Source organism: Artemia franciscana, chromosome 3, assembly GCF_032884065.1.
Source record: "Artemia franciscana chromosome 3, ASM3288406v1, whole genome shotgun sequence".
NCBI classification, from domain to species: Eukaryota; Metazoa; Arthropoda; class Branchiopoda; order Anostraca; family Artemiidae; genus Artemia; species Artemia franciscana.
This window is the reverse complement of record NC_088865.1, coordinates 4473707-4493134: the sequence shown is the minus strand read 5'-3', so window position 1 is coordinate 4493134 and position 19428 is coordinate 4473707. Positions and strand designations below refer to the sequence as shown.

At 36.1% G+C, this 19428-nt stretch overlaps 1 protein-coding gene across 1 annotated transcript in view; it reads right to left on the bottom strand.

The window, feature by feature from the left end:
- Positions 1-19228, bottom strand: part of LOC136024785 (kelch domain-containing protein 4-like) — a 48789-nt gene extending 29561 nt beyond the window's left edge. Inside the window, exons 1-4 of the mRNA XM_065700241.1 lie at positions 18979-19228; positions 17259-17429; positions 3596-3831; positions 1560-1726 (exon numbers count right to left, since the gene is read on the bottom strand). Of these exons, the coding sequence (XP_065556313.1) occupies positions 1560-1726; positions 3596-3831; positions 17259-17429; positions 18979-19089 (685 nt within the window). The 5' untranslated portion in view covers positions 19090-19228. The remainder of the gene's footprint in view (positions 1-1559; positions 1727-3595; positions 3832-17258; positions 17430-18978) is intronic.
- Between the last annotated feature and the right edge of the window lie 200 nt (positions 19229-19428).

Below are 19428 nucleotides of genomic sequence, written 5' to 3'. Positions count from 1 at the left end.
TACTAGCATGACTTCTACTTTCTTCTAATAACTTCTACTTTCTACTAGTATAACTTCTACTTTCTTCTACTAGTTTCTAATTTCTTCAATTAACTTCTACTTTCTACTAGTATAGCTTCTACTTTCTTCAGGGAATGACAATTCGACGCCCTATGCGCCAGCAGTGGCTCTGGAGGATCTTAATCCTATTTTTTACACGTAGAAGAAAAAAGGATATAAGAAGAAAGAGGGGGGAAAGGCATCAGCTTGTGTAGAACTTGGTTCGGTCAATTTTCTGCATCTTCAGAAAAATATCACTACATAGTGTAATGCAAATCATCGAAACCAGCAGTGAAGTTGCCACATATGAGATCAAAGCACACGTAGAGGAACAGAAAAGATGCAAAGACCAGGAACAGGAAAGGGAAACAGAAACAACTGCTTCTACTTCCTTCTTTCTTTCTTCTACTAGCTTCTACTTTCTACTAGTATAACTTCTACTTTCTTCAGGCAAAGTCGACACGACGCCCTATGCGCTAGCAGTGGCTCTGAAGGACCTTAATCCTATTTTTTCACGTTGAAAAAAAAGGACATAAGAAGAAAAACGGAAAAAAGGCATCAGCTAGTGTAGAGCTTGATGCAATGAATCTTCTGACTCTTCAGCAAAAATATCATTACATAGTGTAATGTAAATCATCAAAACCAGCAGAGAAGTTGCCACATATGAGATCAATGCACATATAGAGGAACATAAAGAATGGAAAGAACACGAACAGAAAGAACAGGAACAGGAAAGGGTAACAGGAAGAACTACCAAAATGCGGCAAAAACTTCGACGAAAATGATTATTCCAATGCGCATCAATTCAAATTAAGTTGCAGGAGAGGATTTTTTTTCCTCTTTTTGTGAATGAAGACTTTTTGTGAATCTGTTACTGCGTGTTCTAGTGAATGAAAAACATCCTAGTTTGCATAATCTAAAAAGAGAAGACAACCATACGAATACTGGTGACAAGTATATTATTTGATCGATTAATTCTAGAGTAATTAGGCGAAATTTTTTAATTTACTGTTTTTCAATCAATTATATTTGCTAGATGTTTTCCAGAGAAATTACCTACGGATTGTTTTGGGTACCCGACTAACTGACCGTATCTCAAACAATAAGCTATACGGAAAATTTAGTTCAATCCTGATTTCTAGGGCTGTGTTAAGAGAAAGGGGCACATTCTGCGGATGAAGGATTACAGATTGCCAAATATCGTTTTTGTCAGACAACCGTCTAGGGCCAAACGAAAAGCAGGTCGTCCCCAAATGACGTGGGAGGATGTCTTAGAGATTTAAGGGAAATAGGAACTTCATAGGAAGATGCAAAGAGGGAGTAGGATGGAGGAAGAGTATGCGTAGTTGTGTGGTGCTGCGGTGAGTTGTTAGAAGTAGTATAAGTATACGATAAGAAGTTGAAAAAAAACTAAATATGGGATTTAGGATACTAAAATCAACACTGTGTACAACATGAAATAAAAATGTCCGTCAAAGACGACAAAAAAAAGAAAAAAGAATAAAAAACAACAAATTTACCACTTGGTTCTATCTTCTTCCATGACCTGTTTTCCATATTAAAGGAATATACGTCATTAAAATATTTGTAATCACGACCATTGTCATGAAAACCCCCAAAAACTATCAACTGTTTCTTGGAGACAACCATCCTATGTCCTGAGCGTGCTGAAGGTCCACCAGTGGCACTATATAATCAAATAAAGTCAAATATTTAATAAGGCTCTAGAGATGTACAACAGGAGAGGTGGCTTAGGAGGCTAAAATTCCCCAAAAAGGAGCTGCATTACTAAAATGTGTTCTAAAAAAAGCAGAAAATCAGTATTTTGCCAATTCGATAGGTAGTTTTACTATCTGACAAAAAAATGCCAAAAATAACAATTTACTATTTCAAAATACGTAGTTGTCCGATTGCTGAAATTTCTATTGGTTTTTTACATAAAAGTGTTCATAAAAACAAAGGAAGTGACCACCTACCCGAAATATTGAGTTTTCAATCCCCTCTTCCGATTACAATCCCTCCTTTATTTCTAGTTATATTTACTAAATATGGTCGAATTTTTCAAAAAGAGGGCGCATAACTCTGTTTTAGAAGCAAACTCATAATTTCTAATAACTCGTCTTATATTTTGAACATAAAAAAAATAGTATTTATCCGCAATGTCATTTTACGATCTTCTTGATTTTTAAATACTTAATATTATATAGACTTAAATACTATATATTAGCTTAACTATAGTGGTTTTGCTTTTTTTCTTTCTTATTTCACAATTCATTTGTCGTATTTCCTCAGCAGAAAAGGGATATCACTTTCTTACAATTCTATTGTAAAAAGTGTGCTTTGGCATGATTGGTTTACACCAGTGGCGTGTTTTCGTAAGCCAATCACGGTGTTCTTTATTTCTGGAGACAGGAATAACCCCACCTTTTTAAAACTTGATTGGTTTTAAAATCTATCACAGTAAATTTTAAACCATTAAAAAAAAATTATTTCTTAGACCGCACTGCTTTTCCATTTACATACTTTTTATTTATTCTTTAAAGTTTGTTGCTTTTTTGTCCACTGCTTTATTTAAGATATTATAACCGTTTTCATTATATTTTTAATTGTTAAATTCATTAAAAAAAACAAGTTAAATTCAACCTGATTAGTCCTCCTGTGTGAACTTTTAGGCCAGTAAGACGAACAAAAAAATTTAGGTCACAAGATCTTCAACAAGCAGTACCTCTGTTTCTCTGTTCTTTTCTGTCACTGGGCAGCCACGCTGCTATATAAAACACAGAAATATGTTCCAAACTTACCCGTTAAATATTCTTAGAAATCCTTAGCCTTAATGCATACAAACAATCCCGCGATTACTAGCAACTGCGGCATAAAGTTACCTGAGATTAACGTAGCGCGACGTCGTGTCAGGTTATTGTCTTGCTCATGGTTGCGCCTATTGGGGCAGCCTAGTAAAAAAACAAACTCTAACCCATAGCAAACGGAAATTGAAAAACGGGTTTGGAAAAAACTGAATTAAATGCTGGATTCTCCTTTATTATTAATCTACTTTAATTAACCATCTCCTTTAATCGACCAATTATCTCGTTTGACAAATTATTGACCAATTATTAATCTCTTTTAGTTGGTCAATAATTGATCAAAATTCTCAACGGCAAAGGTCTTAGAATAGTTGAATAGAATAGAAACAGAATTGAATAGAAATAAGTCTTAGAATAGAACAGTCGACCAATTATCTTCTTTGACCAATTATTAATCTCTTTTAGTTGATCAAAATTCTCAACGGCAAAGGTCTTGGCCGATTTCTCCTCTAATGGCATCATAACAATATTTTTGGTATGCCTCCCTGTTTGTTGCAGAGAAGATGTTGCGAAAGGTCTGAGCCCCAATTCCTTTAGTTTCAAGGTACAAGATTATATTAATTTTTAACTCCCTATTGTACATATCCTTACTTTTCCTAGAATAATTCTCAAGCCCAATGCTTGTCCAGAAGTTCTCTCTACTTATGTTTATTACTCATTGCATGAGATAGAAAAAGTAAAAAAGATCTTACATTATTTTTTCCCAGCGCTTTGTTTTCATATGATAAACCCAAAGATCCTTATAATGGTAGAACTGGGACTGAGATGGTGACATATACTCTCCCCCAAAAATCCATAGCTGTCCGCCACCGAGTGGAACCGATACAGTTTGATGTGCACAACGAGGCGGTGGAGCGCCAGGTGATTTTATCTCCCTCCAATCCCTTTTCTTGATGTCATAAGAAAATAAGTTACCATATACGAACGTCTGAAAGAAAAGTATGGTATCAACATGTAGTACACAATACAAAGGCTTATAACTTAAGTTTTCCGAAGGGGGAGGAGATTGAGGAAAAGATTCCAAAAAAGAAATACCTAGCAAAGACCTAACTATGAATTTCTCCATTGGGACTCAAAAGATGGAAAAAGGATGTCTGAAAGCTTTTGATTAGTTTCATTAAAAAGCAGGACTAGATCCAAGCCTTTCAAACTGAAAAATCCTTTTTTCAACTTTCAACTGACATTTGACCAGCATGATTAGGCTGAAAAAAAAATCAAAAAGGAGACGTGGGAGACATGACCCCTTTACTGAGCCTATGCTATTACATGGACTTTGATTTCTTTTCTATATAGAGGGATACACAGTTGGCTATGAATCATACCAGCTGACACCTAATGGTCTCACGAAAGATATATGTCCCCTATATTACTCTTATAGAACAATCGAAATTTGTAATCCTGTAACATGAGAAAAACAGACTAAGGCAAAGGCTTCAGTTTATCCAGGGGTCTTCTGAACAATTTCAGGGAATTTCCACCCAGGTCTAACCCTGTGTGCATGTATATGTGTCAGATAAGATATTTAATATCAAAAAATGTCTATCACAAGCCCCGAAGGACCGAATTCATATTTCGGAGTCATAAAACCAAAACAATAAAAAAAAAACATAAAAGTAGCGCAACAACTAAAAAACTGGCTAAACAATGCTAAAAAACAACAAAGTCAAAAAGGCAAAGCCATTCATTAGTAAAATAAAAATTAAGAGGTAAAATGTCAGAAAGTTAAAAAGGTAAAAACTAAAACAAAACTGAAAAACAGTGAGATAAAATTAGCGATAAAAAGGATTAAAAGATAACATATAAACAAGGGGGAGGAAACAAAAGAATCAAACGAACATAAAACTTGGGTATCATCAGTACCAAAAAAAAAAGGAAAACTAGCGGTTTATTTTATCAGTAGAGAATGGGACAAAGGATTTTTCATACCCGGAGGTGAAGCAACGAATGGGGGACAAGATAGGAAGGAGTTCAGAAACAGTACATGGCAGGCGGTATCTGGATGGGGAGTGTCTTTTGGGGAAAATGTTTTCCATTCGAAGGTTTACTATTGCATTTTTTTTTTAACGGTGGCACAACATTCCTCTCCTGTGCTCAAGACTTTCCAGCTTGGCCTTTTTTAGAAGGAGCGAGTATGGTAACTTAGCTTCTTTAAAATTATTCTCAGGGCTCTTTTTTGAATGGATTCAATTTTTTCTGATTCAACACGGGAGATGCCAGAATGTCAAACTGGACAAGCATATTCAAGATGCGGATGGACAAAGGAAGTATAGATCCTCAAAGAATGGAAAGGGGGGACGTCAAATTTATTAAAGAGCTTAAGGAGAGCCATGGACGCATTAGCTTTCAAAAGCTGTTAGGTCATCCAGAAATTTCCATCTGTCGGGAAGTTTCTTAGCGAGACTATTTATCATAACAGAAAAAGGGGGGACCTAGGAGAGTATCTTGGGGTACTCCATTGTGGACAGGCAGGGGACTGGAATAATGATTCTGATATTTGACCACCTGTGATCTATTTGATAAAAAGGAGGCAACCAATTTAACCAGGAAAGAATCAATATTGAAATCAGTTACAAGCTTCTAAACTAAAATATTGTGGTTAACAAGGTCAAATGCTTTTTGAAGGTCAATAGAAATTAAATTTAGCCATTAATTAGGTTTTTCGAGAATTGTCCCAATTGAGTCAATAAGAAAAACAAGGTAATGGGAAGTAGAAGTGGATTTAATGTTCTCGAATTGTCTCAGGTCAGTAAAAGGCAGGATTTCCTCTTTTAGACAATCTACAAGGAATTTTTCATATAGTTTAGAAAATATAGGAGTGAGTGAAATAGGACGAACACCTTCAAAACCAGGGATTCAATCTTCTTTTTCAAGGGGATTATATAACCCTGTTTCTAAATTTGCGGATATTGGCCAGCCTCAGTAATCTCATTGAAAATAACAGACAAGGGCTTTGAGAGAAAGTCACTGAAAGCACTAATAAGAGGAAACTTTTTTTTCATGGGTTCCCGATTCTTCTTTTGATCTCATACAGAGATATAGAGGGGAAAGCAGGTAGGAGAACTTCAGTAGGTAATTGATGAGATAATGCCTGAAGTCTCTGGACAATAGAAGCAAGGAACTTGTCGAGATAATTGGCAGTAACTTCCGGGGATTCAGGTAGGTTGAAATCAAGCTGGTCTACACCCTTACCTAACAACTTTTTTACTTCGGAGTACCAATTTTTCGGTTTACTGGTTTATTGGTGTTACGTAGAGTTTAAGAGAACTAGAGAGCTGCTCCATGTGAAATTTTAGGAAACTTGGAAAAACTATTCCAGGACATATGAGGATCTTTCTATAAGAGAGGTCCTTTGGACACATTTAGGAGAAATATTGACGATATCGTTTGACATACTACCAGATAAATTTAATTTGTAATCGAAGAAAAATAGTTCCTTGTCAGATTATCAAATAGTCTTAGTTGACAATAATTATCATGGAAAGTTATAACTTCTGCTCATATTGCTATTAGAAGTACAAATGTATCTTAGGTATTTGCAGACTGATCAAGAACAGTCTTTCCAGACTGTTCTTGAAGGTCAATAAAGCCAAAGAGTTTAAACAAATTGGAAACGTAATCCTTGGACCCTTCTCCTCTGTCACTCCCTCCAAGTCAAGACCAAAGGTCCAATTTCCCTCCCCCATCACTCCCTGAGAGTTTTTGATTTATTCCCAAAAGCTGTTTTCGAGGTATTGCAGATATGCTCTTTTGACCTGGCAACGCAATTTCTTTTTATCTTTGCTACTAAACCGTGAATAAATTATAGGTCATATTGAATGATTATAGGCCCCAGGACAAAACAGTTTAGGTGGATCGGCGAAAAGACAATTCTTAATCCCTCTTTTTCTCAAGTCGAAACTTGGGGTTGCCTTGTCGCTGGGCAATTGTCCCTGGGGCTATGGATTTTATGTTAATCCTGGGACCATACTTACAAAACCTTTCAGTGTTTCTGAACAAAACCTTAACTTAAAATTTGAATCCGATATCACTGGACTTACGGTGGAAGAAGGGTAGCAGAGAAGGGTAGGGTTGTGAGGGAAGCGTTTTACCCTTAAACTCAATCAATATGTGCAAGTAATTTCCTATCCAAGCAGTCCCCTCCCAGGTTTCCAGAGCCACCATTCCATGAGCAGTGATGAGGAGAAAAGTTCAATGGCTCTTTATGTAACAAAATTATTTATAGTTCAACTTCTGCAATGAGACCACTTACATCAATGACTTAGGGATATAAGTTTTGAATCTGGAAATTTCAGGGTTTAACTGAATAAACTTGGATTTTAGTAGTGACGGCATTGTGGATTTGAAGTTATTCCTATCCCTGCTTTTGAAGACGTCCCTATCCCATCATTCCATGACAGCCAGCAGGTGCATGTTAATTCATAAGGAATGTTTTTTAAGACATGAATGAGTCTGTTACGTGATAGTTTCCTATTCCTACATTACGTGATAGTTTAAAACCTACAAGGGTCAGGCTTTCCTTACTCCAGGATTACCGTGGTTGTTACGTCAAAGAGTCTTGTACAAACCTTCAAGGGCTTCTTTACCCAGGATTTCTTTGAATTTTCTTTTAAAAACCTATGAGCCCCCACCAAATAATGATTTCCTTTTAAAAAATTTCAGGAGGCCCCTCCCAAGTAAGGGCATAGTACACAAATTTTCCCAATATTTTCAAGCCTATCCGTCACTTCGTGTTAGCAAATTTTCCGCCATTTTCTATGAGAAGAACCGTTATAGACTATTGATTTTATGGAACAAAGGCTTGTGGCTATCCCGTTATTTCCCGGAAAACAAAAAAGTCATCCGCTACTATTCTAACGGGAGATTGATTAATTCCATTGTCCCTGGGGGTATAAAACGGCTGCTGAAACGAAAATTTTTATTAGTCTTACATAAGATTTTGAACGTTACACGGACCGATTTTTAAAATAGAAATGTCTCAAATGCATCAACAGGTGAGCCTCTCTTTATATATACTCCATCAGCCAAATTTGCGCTGATATTACTCTCTATATAACCCTATCCCCTCCTGCTATTGCACGGTTCTCACAACGATAGAATAACCTAATTTTTTCACAAAATTCATTGAAAGTGCGTTCAAGCAATTTGATAGAAAAAAACATAAGTTGTGTTAAACCCTTAATGATATAAAAGGCCCTATTTTCTACCAAACAGCTGCTATAATATAGGAGGACATCCCGTTGTCTGCTAAATTAATGCATTTGGGCATATCACAAATAATTACCACAGGATAGGTATCAAACACATTGTTGAAGAATTACTAAAAAAACTCGCTTTTATACCAGCTGCTCTCGTCTGGAAAATATCAATATAAGCGCTTATATAAATGCATTTTAATCGGGCATTAAATGAGGGCGCGTGTAATATTCCTTATTCTAATAAAAATAGCAAACAAGCGTCCTTTCTGACAACAATATCGAATTATTTGAGAGCACCCACCCTCCCCCTTAATTGAAACCCTGAAGTTTAGTGATTTTCTATCTTTTTTCGTCTATCATATTTCTCGTAAAATCTTAGTCTAGCTACTTTTTATACCTTAAAAGGGGGTTAGAAAAATGAGACGAGGGTCTACACGCTTGCCCTGAGAAGGTATTTCGAGGGGCGTACCAGACCTATTTTAACACCCTTTAAATAAATGAGCGCGAAACCCCGTATTTTCAATTGTGGCCTGAATTTAAGATTCTTGGCATAGAAGTGAAAGCATTAAAACTCGCAGACGAGTGAACAATAGCATTTTTCTAAATCTTTTCTTTGATTCTCGTGAAAACTACTAGCATATAAAGTTGACAATTTAAGCTGGGGAGGGTGTCGGTTTCTGACGATGGGGATACGTTTTAAATGTTAAACTTAAACGACATTGTTTCAAACATTTATAGCTATACTATAGCAAGAATAAGAGCGAAAAATTTAACTGAGGAACTAAAAATACCTAGATAGATTAAGTTCTTTGGTTTTCTTCAAAAAAGTTTGTATTTTCTTTATCGTCACGGGAGCGTGAAAACTATGGTTCTCTAGCATTGATATAGAAAGGATGAGGTGTAATGAATTAAATTTAAGTGGGGGACGTCTTGAAAATAAAATGTAGTTTTTCATTACATGAAAAACTAATTTTATTTTTTTAAGGAAAATACACGCTCCTCCTTCAAAAAGGGCAAAGATGTGCGATACAACCGCTCTGCAAAGCGACGATGGCGGTCCACCAGCAAAACAGGAAGAATGCTGCCTACTCAAGACCTTCAGTCATTGTTTATGCTGGACATTCTATACCCTCCATGCAAGGACATGATGTTATTCCTTCGGTTTCCAAGCCACGTGCTAGAGAAGTTGTTGGCCCTTCAATCATAATGTAATTGCAAATTTATTAATACTTATCGATAAGCTTAATTCTTTCAGCAAGGGGAAATAAGTAGGATCCTACTGGTTCTAAAAATAATCCATTCTTTTTAAGCTTATAAGAGCTTTTCAATTAAAACTAAATTTTTCTGGAAACATATTAAGAATATTAATGATATATCCCATCTTCAAAAAGTAACTAATTCCTTTCAGTTTACTATAGGAGCCTTTTCGATAGTTTTGAGACCCCCCTCCCCTCTCGGTCCTAACGGAAATACACTTTTGACCATGATTTTAGCTATTAATAGGGGATTTGAAAATAAGGTTTTTTCTTAAGATCCTGCGTTTTACTGTTGAAAAGTGTTCTATTGTTGCCTCTAAGAAGGGGGATTTGAGGGGCGTTGCCCAATAGGTTTTTCTCAAGAAAACCCGAGTACATGAACAATATTCTAGTGGCATTTTAGTATTGCCTCTAGAAGTTGCCAGAAGTGTTGCCTGAAGAGGGATATGAGGAGCCCCTCAGTCTTAAGAGAAGAATAGCTAAAAATGAGACTTTCCTTTCAGGTTAATAAAAGAGGGAATAACTAGGATCTACCTGCTTCTAGAAATAATGCATTCTAGTGTTGGAAACTTTGCGTTCTAAGATTCGAGGGGCGTTGCCTAATAGGTTTTTTTTCATGAAAGCCCAGATACATGAACAATATTTTAGTAGCGTTTTACTGTTGCTACTAAAAAGAGGGATATGAGGAGCCCCTCGGTCCTAAGAGACAAATATCTAAAAATAAGGCATCCCTTTCAGGAAACAGCTAAAACTTTCATGCTACTAAAAATAACGCATTCTACTGTTGAAAGCTGTTCCCTCTAAGAATGGGAGGTTGGAGGATAATACCCGTTAAGTTTTTTCATAACAATGAAAATAACCATTATTTTCAGGTTAATAACAAGCTCTTTTCACTGTCTAAAATCAATGTATCAGGAGAGTTATTTTTTATTCTTTTTCCAGGCCGCCAATGATCTCTCAGAACGGATGAAGGATCTGCTAGCCGATGTCTTCGGGAAAGAAGAAGCAGCATCAATGGAAGTCAATACCCCCCAGTAAGGTTTTAAGACATTTTAGTGGGCTAAGGACCCAAAGGGTCACTTTTGGAATCCCTGTATGGTCATTAAATTCTGAACTGGTACTGTGGTCTCAATGTATCCGAAGGGTCACTTTGTTGGTCCATGTATGATCATTAGAACTATATGTGCTAGTGAGGTCCTTCAAGCTCTGTATGCTAACTTTTAAGTATTCTTTTCTATTTCAACCTAATATAAATTCTTTCATGGGATGAAATCAAAGGTTTTTCAAGGAGCTAATAAGCTCTATTTATTTTCTAGGTTCACATCCCGGCATTACCATCGGAATCCCCAAAAATCTATGTACGGCCATAGTGGAAAGTAAATGTTTTCAGGGTTTAAGTCTGAGAGAAACCTGGTTAATGTGTATATATATTTGATTTAGACGCATTTGTTCGGGAACTCGGGAACCCCTATATTTGATTTAGATGCGTTTGTTAGGGAACTCGGCCTCGATAAGGTTTACGAATGGGCCGAACAGTTACCAGAAAGCGATGTCGAGAAACTACCGCCCCGCAAAAGTGATGTGTGGGTAGTAGGACAAAGCGGAAGCGGTTCACCTCCTAAATTGCCCGATTTATACCTTGCTAATACCGCTTTGCGCAATATTTGTATTTTTAAAGCTAAGTTTGGAGATCCTTTCTATGCTCTAACAAGTGGTAGTATCCATACGGCTCCGGTGGACACAGATAACTCTTATGTAAGCAAAACTTGGGCACTTCTTGAACAGCATATTTTGAAGGTGAGGGGTTGGGACAGTGTAAAGTCATCTATCGTACAAAAATTTAAAAAAAGGGAAAAGTCGGGTGATGTCCATTTGCACTACCTAGAAACGGAAATACGTACACTTCACCCGGATTAACATAATTTGAGAGTGTTTTTCCCCATTGGACGGGAAGTTTTTTTTAATAGGATGGATGATCACAATTGAAAATGGGAGCGGGTCAGTGTTTTTATTTATAGAAAATTCAGATTTAAATGTCACAAAACTTAAAAGGAAATTTGTTTTAAGATGTGGCGCAGGGATGGGTATTTTAGAACATAAAATGCAGATTTAAGGGGTTCCAGAGGTGTACAACATTTTCGTTTTGATACAGGCTTAGAGTGCAAGAGGTATTCAGTCCTCGTCACAAGCCATAAACCTTCGAGAAAGGATGCTAGTAACACTTAAATCATGCTAATATCCTGCTACACTTAAAGAGTTTCAGTGTTACAGTACAATACAAACTATAAAGAGGGGGAATTTAAAGATAAAAAGGGGGCAATGCATTCAGTGAGGGCTCTTTCCATTGAATCGTATAAAAACAAGGTATGGCTTCTTCACGAGCCTGCCAGTGAACCTGATGTGATTGAGGATTTCTATCCTACCCCCCACATTAGTCGAGTTTTAAATCAGGGCAAGAAGTACGCTTTGCCCACGGGCCAAGAGACTCGAGAAATACCATGCAATTGGTAGATGAATTTGATACATTGGATGGGGAAGATTATGGACGCAGAGCTATTTTTGCGCTTTGGTTTCATCTTGTAAAATAATTCACATTAGCCTGAAAGGGAATAGAATACTTAAGATTGAGCTTCAAGAGCTTGAAGGACCTCTCTAGCACCTACAGGTCTAATAATCATACATGGACCACCAAGGTTATCATTCGGATGCATTGAAACCACACTACCAGTTAAGAAATTAATGAACATACATGAACTCCCAAAGTGACTCTTCGGTCCATATCCCACATACTACCAGCTAAGAATTAAATGACCAGAAAATACCACGTAAGTTGTTTTGTTTTAAGGTTTGATTTTTGTTTAATATTTTCATCAGTTTGTTCTGCACTGACGGTCAAGGGGAGGTCTTGACCGAAATATTTGCATAATTTTAAATTTTTCAACAGGCTGTTAAATGTTCTCGTTCTTCTTTTCTTTGCAATTCTGTGTTTTGTAAGTTGTCCCCCTTTACGTTTTAGATATTATAATGTTCTAAAATGTCTTAAAAACTTACTGAGGAGGTAATAACATCCGTTGGTGCTGCTTCTTTTTCCCCGAACACATCGACCAGCAGATCCTAGATCCACGCTTGGAGATCATCATGGGCGGCCCGCAAAACGAACAAAAAAAATTATTCTCTTGATGCATTTATTATTTGAAACGGTGAAAAGAGGATGTTATTAACCTTTGAAAGAATGGCATATTTTCATTGTTACGAGAAAGCCTTATGGGTAGTTCTCTCAAATCTCCCCTTCTTAGAGGGAACAGTTTTCAGCAGTAGAATGCATCATCTTTAGGAGCATGAAGATCTTAGTTATTTCCTGAAAGGAATCTCTTATTTTAGCTATATCTCTTTTAGGACCGAGGGGCTCCTCAATACTCTCTTCTTAGAGGCAACAGTAAAACGCTAATAAAATATTGTTCATATACTTGGGCTTTCTTGAAAATAAACCTGTTGGGCAGCGCTTCTGAAATCCCCTTCTTAGAGCAGTTTTCTGCACTAGAATACACTTTTCTGAAGCAGGAACATCCTAGTTATTCTGTCTTTCATTAACTTGAAATGAATGTCTCAGTTTTAGTTAGTTCTCTCTTAGGAACAAGGGTCTCCTCACATTCATCTTCTTGCACTACTAATAGCTAAAAGCATGGTGAAAAAGTCCATTTCCTTTAGGACCGGAGGGGGGGATCTCGAAACCATCGAAAAGGTTTCAATAGTAAACTGAAAGAAAACCGTTGCTTTTTATTGATAGGAGATATCCTTAATATTCTTAATAGTTTCCTGAAAAATTTAGTTTTTATTGAAAAGCTCTTATAAGCTTAAAAAGAATGGATTATTTTTAGAACCAGTAGCATCCTACTTACTTCCCCTTGCTGAAAGAATTAACCTTTTGATAAGTATTAATAAATTTGCAATTGCATTAAGATTGACAACTCCATCCTCGTTGAAGGGCATAGAAGGGCCAGCAGCTTCACTAGCACGTGGTTTGGGAACCGAAGGAGTAACATCATGCTCTTGCAAGGAGGGCCTAGAATGTCCAGCATAAACAATGACCGAAGGTCTTGAGGTCTTTCCCTTATTGGAGGAGGACAATACTCCGACTTTTCCTTAAAAAAATTAACTTTAGTTTTTCAAGTAGTATCTTATTTTCAAAACGTCCCCTGCTTAAATTTAACTCATTACACCCCGTCCCTCCTATATCAACGCTAGAAAAACATAGTTTTCACGCTCCCGCGACGATAAAGAAAAAAAATTAGTTTTTTCGAAGAAAAGTAAAGAATTCAATCTACCTAAGTATTTGTAATACCTCAATTAAATTTTCTGCTCTTATTTTTCCTATGATACAGCTATAAATGTTTTATACAACGTCGTTTAAATTTAATATTTAAACGCATCTCCCTTCTTTATTGTTGTCAGAAACTCTTCCCCTCTCCATCTTAAAATGCCGACTTTACACGGCAGTAATTTTCACGAGAATAAATTAAAAGCTTTAAAAATATGCTCCGATAGAATTTTAGTTCTTTCAAGTACTAAAATTCTCTCATATAATATAGCTATAAATGTTTTCATTCGTCTCCGAATTTTAGTGCTTTCAATTCCATGCCAAGGATCTGAAGTTCAGGCAACAATTGAGAATAGGGTTTCGCGCTTATTTATATAAAGCGCGATAAAATGGGATCGGTACGCACCTCAAAATGTTTTCTCAGGGCAAGTATGTAGATCCTCGTCTGATTTTCCCAACCCCCTAAACTAGCTAAACTAGAATTTTATGAGAAATATGCTAGAGGGAAAAAATCAGACAATCACTGAACATCAGGGTTACGGCTAGGGGGTAGGGTGGGGCTCTCAAATAATTCGAAATTTTTGTCGAAAAAGGACGTTTGTTTACTATTTTAGTATATTGAAAGAGTGCTATCAGCGCCCTCATTTAAAGCGTAAATAAAATGCAATGTAAGCGTCTAGGGTGATGTTTTCCAGATGGGAGCAGATGGTATAAAAGCAAGTTTTTTCCAGTAATTATTAAACCGTTTGCTTGATACCTACCCTATGATAATTATTTGCGATCTGCCTGAATGTATTGATTTATTGAACAAAAGGATGCCCCCATCATATATAATAGCAGCTGTTTGGTAGAAAATAGGCCTTTTACATCATAAGGGGTTTAATACAACTTATGCCTTTTTTACCAACATGCTTGAATGCGATTTTAATGAATTTTGCAAAAGAATTTGGTTATTCTATTATTGTGAGATTAGTGCAATAGCAGTAGGGAGTTTTTTTTAGATGTTTAGCTAATATAGAGAATTATATTAGCTTATATTTTGTTGGTGGAGAATATAGAAAGAGAGGCTTACCAGTTGATATCATTAAGACATATCCGTTTGTTAAAAGTTGAGCTATGTCACGTTCAAAATATTATGTAAGACCAATGAAACTTCTATTCTCAAAGCCATTTTTACACCCCCCCCCCAGGGACAATGGAATTACTTGGTTCCCTGTTCGAATAGTAGCGAATAACGCTTCTGTATTCCGGTAAATAGCAGGATAGCTCCAAACCTTTGTTGTATAAAATCAGTAGTCCTTATAACAATTCTTCTCCTAGAAAATGGCAGAGAATATGCTAACATAAAATGGCACATATGCCCAAAATATTGGAATAATGTATGGACTATGCCCTTACTTGGGCGGGGACCCCCTGAAGGTTTTTAAAAGGAAATCATGATTTTGCGGGGTTGTTGCAGGTTTTTAAGAGATCATTCAAAGAAATCCTGGGGTAAAGGAGCCCATGAAAGTTTTTAAAAGACTCTCTATGATGTAACAACCACAGAAGTCCTGGAGTAAAGAAGCCCTGGCCGTCACAGGTTTTTTGAAAGAAACTATCACATAACAGACACCTGTATCTCTTAGAAAACATTACATATGACATAACGCACACCTGCTGGCTGTCATGAAATGACGAGATAGGGATGACTTTAAAAGCAGGGGTAGGGTAACTTTAAATGCAGGGTAGAGATAACTTTGAATGCAGGGATCGGTATGACTTTAAATCCACAATGCTGTCACTACTGTTCTTTGCGTCAAGTCCAGATTTCAAATAACTAAAAATTAAGTTTGTTCTGGATTTTTTAAGTCTGCTGAATAATTTTTCACAATTAGTGGTGATATTAGCCTTCATTTCCTAATGAACCCATGCTAAAGCGCTAAAGTTTCCTCTTGTATCATTTTACCATACCCAATTGGGTACAAGGGTTTAAATTTTGTTTTGATTTTCTCAAGGACCCTTTCATATGTCTACCTGTTGGGGGCCTCTAGTAAAAACAACACAAGCTCTTTGGGATTTTTTTTCCTTCCAATCACTTTGTATTCTCAACAAGGCCAGGTAGATATAGGTGCTTGAAAATGGCCAAACTTACTAAACATAAGTATATTGTAGGCCAGGTTTCAACCTACAAATTGCTTCTAGAATAACAGTTTGAAGATGAACACCTCTCAGATTTGATCAAGTTTGAGTTTGACAGCTAAATATTTTCAATATTTGAAAAAATACTAAATAAAGTGGGTTCAGCAAGTCCAATTTCACTTAATATACTTACTGATTGCTTGGCCTAATATATTTTCTTCTTTAACCATGCAAATTTTACAGTTTCAAACATTCACCAAGAAAATACTGGCTTTTCTTTGAAAAAGCCAATATATTTTTATCAAAGTGTGTTTTTTAATACAATAAAGACTCTAAGGCTAAATCAAGTGTTCCTCAATTCTTTTCCATTACTTAGCTAACTATAAGGGGAAGATACCACTGGATGCATCTCTTTTTATGCTGTTCCTAAATATACAACCTGGTTCCTTTGCAAGGAAACTAACTAATTGATTTGTGAACTGAACTGAAACTAACTAACTAACTAACTGACTGTTAGTTAGTTCAAGCCCTTAAGAGCATGCGGTACCTTGAAGGATCTCACTATCTTGTCAGTGTAAGCATTTTGTTTCTGTGTGGCCAAAGCATTCAGAATATAAATAGGGTTGTCTTTAATTAACTTGTTTTCGTTTTATTTTTGTTATTAACTTGTAGAGCTTTGGTGAAAGATCTGAATAAATGTCAAGAAACTAACAGCCAACATCTGCTTTCCCAGAAATCTTAGATAAACTTTTAATTCCTCACATTCTGTTCCAGAGATATTCAGATTTAATTCAAATTGCAACATTAGAAAGTGTGAATTTTGTTTCTTTCAATTAAATGAGACAAAATTTTCTTTCAAAAGTTCAGGAAAAGGCAACTTTTAAAATGTTCTTGAATACCTTTTAGGAAAACACTAAAATATAGCTCATGGCTTTACTGGTTGAGCAATTTTGCCACTATGGGACTTCCTTGTGATCCACTTTCATTGGGTAGCTTACCAACAATAAGGATTGACTTGATTGATCAGCTTGCCAACAAATGGTCTATGACAATGCTCAATGATGACTAGTCACTTGAGAGAATTTGCAAACAAGGCCCTAAACTTTGTGATGGTCACCCAGCACTGAGCCTTGCAGAATTATTTTAAGGTACCACATCCTCTTAAAGGGATACATAAAGTGACACCTTGTTCCTCATTAAGAAATCCTTTAAGCTAGGCTTCATATCCAATATTTACCAGATACTATCATCCCTCAGTATCTCAATATCCACAAAAAAATTTATTGTTGGGACACTTTGCAATTATTTTTCTGTCCAACAATAAATCACAAATTGCCATCATCCAGTTGTCAGAAAAGTTTAAAATTTAAATAAAAAAACTAATACATTTAAAGGGGCTTTCACCTAACCTAACTAAACATAACTCCATGTATTTGCATAAACTTAGAAGAACAGATATAGAAATTACCTTCTGTCCATTAAAATATTCTCCACCATATAAGAAAAGTTCATCTCTCTCAGGGTTTGCAGATAGAGTACAGTTAACTCTCCGGGAAGGTGGTGGAACTTTTTCCTCAGAAATTTGGCTTTTCTTTTTTTCTTCTTCTTCTATTTTTGCAATAACTGTCTCAAGGTCCTCCTGAATTAGTAATTAGGAACAAATCAATTAAATAGATATAGTTTTACAACTGATATCCAAATATTTGCTTTATCAAATGCAACTCCAAATATATCACATTTAACATTCCTATAAATGAATTGTCAAATTAAGCTGCCAATAAAAAAATCAACATCTACAAGACAGGGGTCAGAGTAATACCTGGAGAAAATCTGGGGAAGGTAAACAGGAAGGGTTTGTGAAAGCACAGGATGGTTGGCCCCCAGCCCCCCATTGCATTTCCTGGCTGAAGGGCCAAGAAATGGAGATCAGCACTGCCAGTAGGGACTGTAAAGTCTAATGTGTAGAGTTCCTATATCTCAAGTTGATTTAGCTCTTTATTAAGACCCAAGCACCTGTAAATATACCAACATAAGCACATAACAAAAGCAACACTAAGCTGATAAGAAAGCAATCTCAGCAGGATGCTACAACAATATAAGCACATAACAAAGCAACACTAAACTAATAAGCAAGCATGCCCAGCAGGATGCTACATAATGCTGTATTCTTTACCTTACACTTGCCTCTAAAGAATCTTTCTCATCAGACTAAATAACAATATGAGCAATACAGATCAGCATCAGTCATGTTTCTAACACAACATACATGGCAAGACAGTCAAAAAATGATGGCAAAGATAAATGATCAATTTGAAATGATCAAAGATAGAAATGATCACATAAAATACTGATTAGAAAAAAAAAAATCTCCATTGCCAGCCTCTTCCAGAAAGGGAGTGAAGATGGAGCAAAATTTGGCCTATCAGTATTAAAGTCCTAACTAAAAGAAAACTTATGCCTTTCTGGTTGATGGTGCAAGAAAAACTAGCTTGATCATAATGGAATGGATCCATGACTGCCAAAAACATAACTCAATGGTAGATGAATTACTGAATGCTTGGAAAAAAAAAATTAAAGTGCTGTCCTGACCTGAATGTGTATAAAGTGAATGGAATGCTGTTGTACAGTCTGTCTTTTTATAAATCTCACCAAGTGAATTTGAAACCTACTGGGAAGTAACACCTAATGGTAGGGTTCTACAAGACTTTGGACCATGAATACCAACCATAGCCTACAATTAGTGTGTTTAACATGGATTCATATATGTCCAAACAAAAATCACATTGTGCACCCTCAGATTTCCTTGGAAGTGCCAACAATGCAATTATCATTGTTAATAGTAGCACATCAAATATACAGATTGAACACTGGCTTTGTACCTTTAAAGATAGTCTGCCAATTACACAACAAGCATGCAAACTTCAAGGATAGGAAGCAAGGAGCAATATTCAAGGATAGGGCAAACATTTGACTTTGTATAGTTTAAAAAAATTCACATAAACTTCAAAAATACCCTTACTTCAAGACAACATATACCATACTCTACTCAAGACAATCCTCGTGTGCTCATCAAGTTTTACTAAGGGATTAAATACTATGTCAAGATCGCGGATAGTACTATGAATATGTAAAAAAAAACTAGTAGCCTATGTTGAGGCCAAAGGGACTGAAAAAATAGCTTCACATACCTCTCCAAGTTTTACTAACTCTTTTTTAATCTTCAACTGAAGTTTCTTATCTGTTTTAGCTGCCGTTTTTTCTGATCCTTTCACCTTTTGTTTCTTTTCTTTTTTCCCCATACTTTAGGCTGAGTATTGTAAACAAAATCTCGTGTTAAATTTTTCAAAAGATGTGCTCAAATCTATTGTTATAACATTGCTGCCGCCACGTCTTTTAAAAAATCTATGAAAAAGATTCGAAAAACTTTTCCTTGACAAAGTTCAGTGTCTCATGAGGGATGATCAGAGTTGCGTTCGAATCACATTCCAAGTTGACTGAAACCAGCATTCTGACGTTTTATTTGTGATTCTGAGTTAACTTTTAGCGTTCGATTTGTAAAAGTTGACTGAAAGTTAATGAAAAGTTGACTTTTAACAACTTTTACATTTTGTACGTTCGTCTCAAGTTAACTCGGAAAG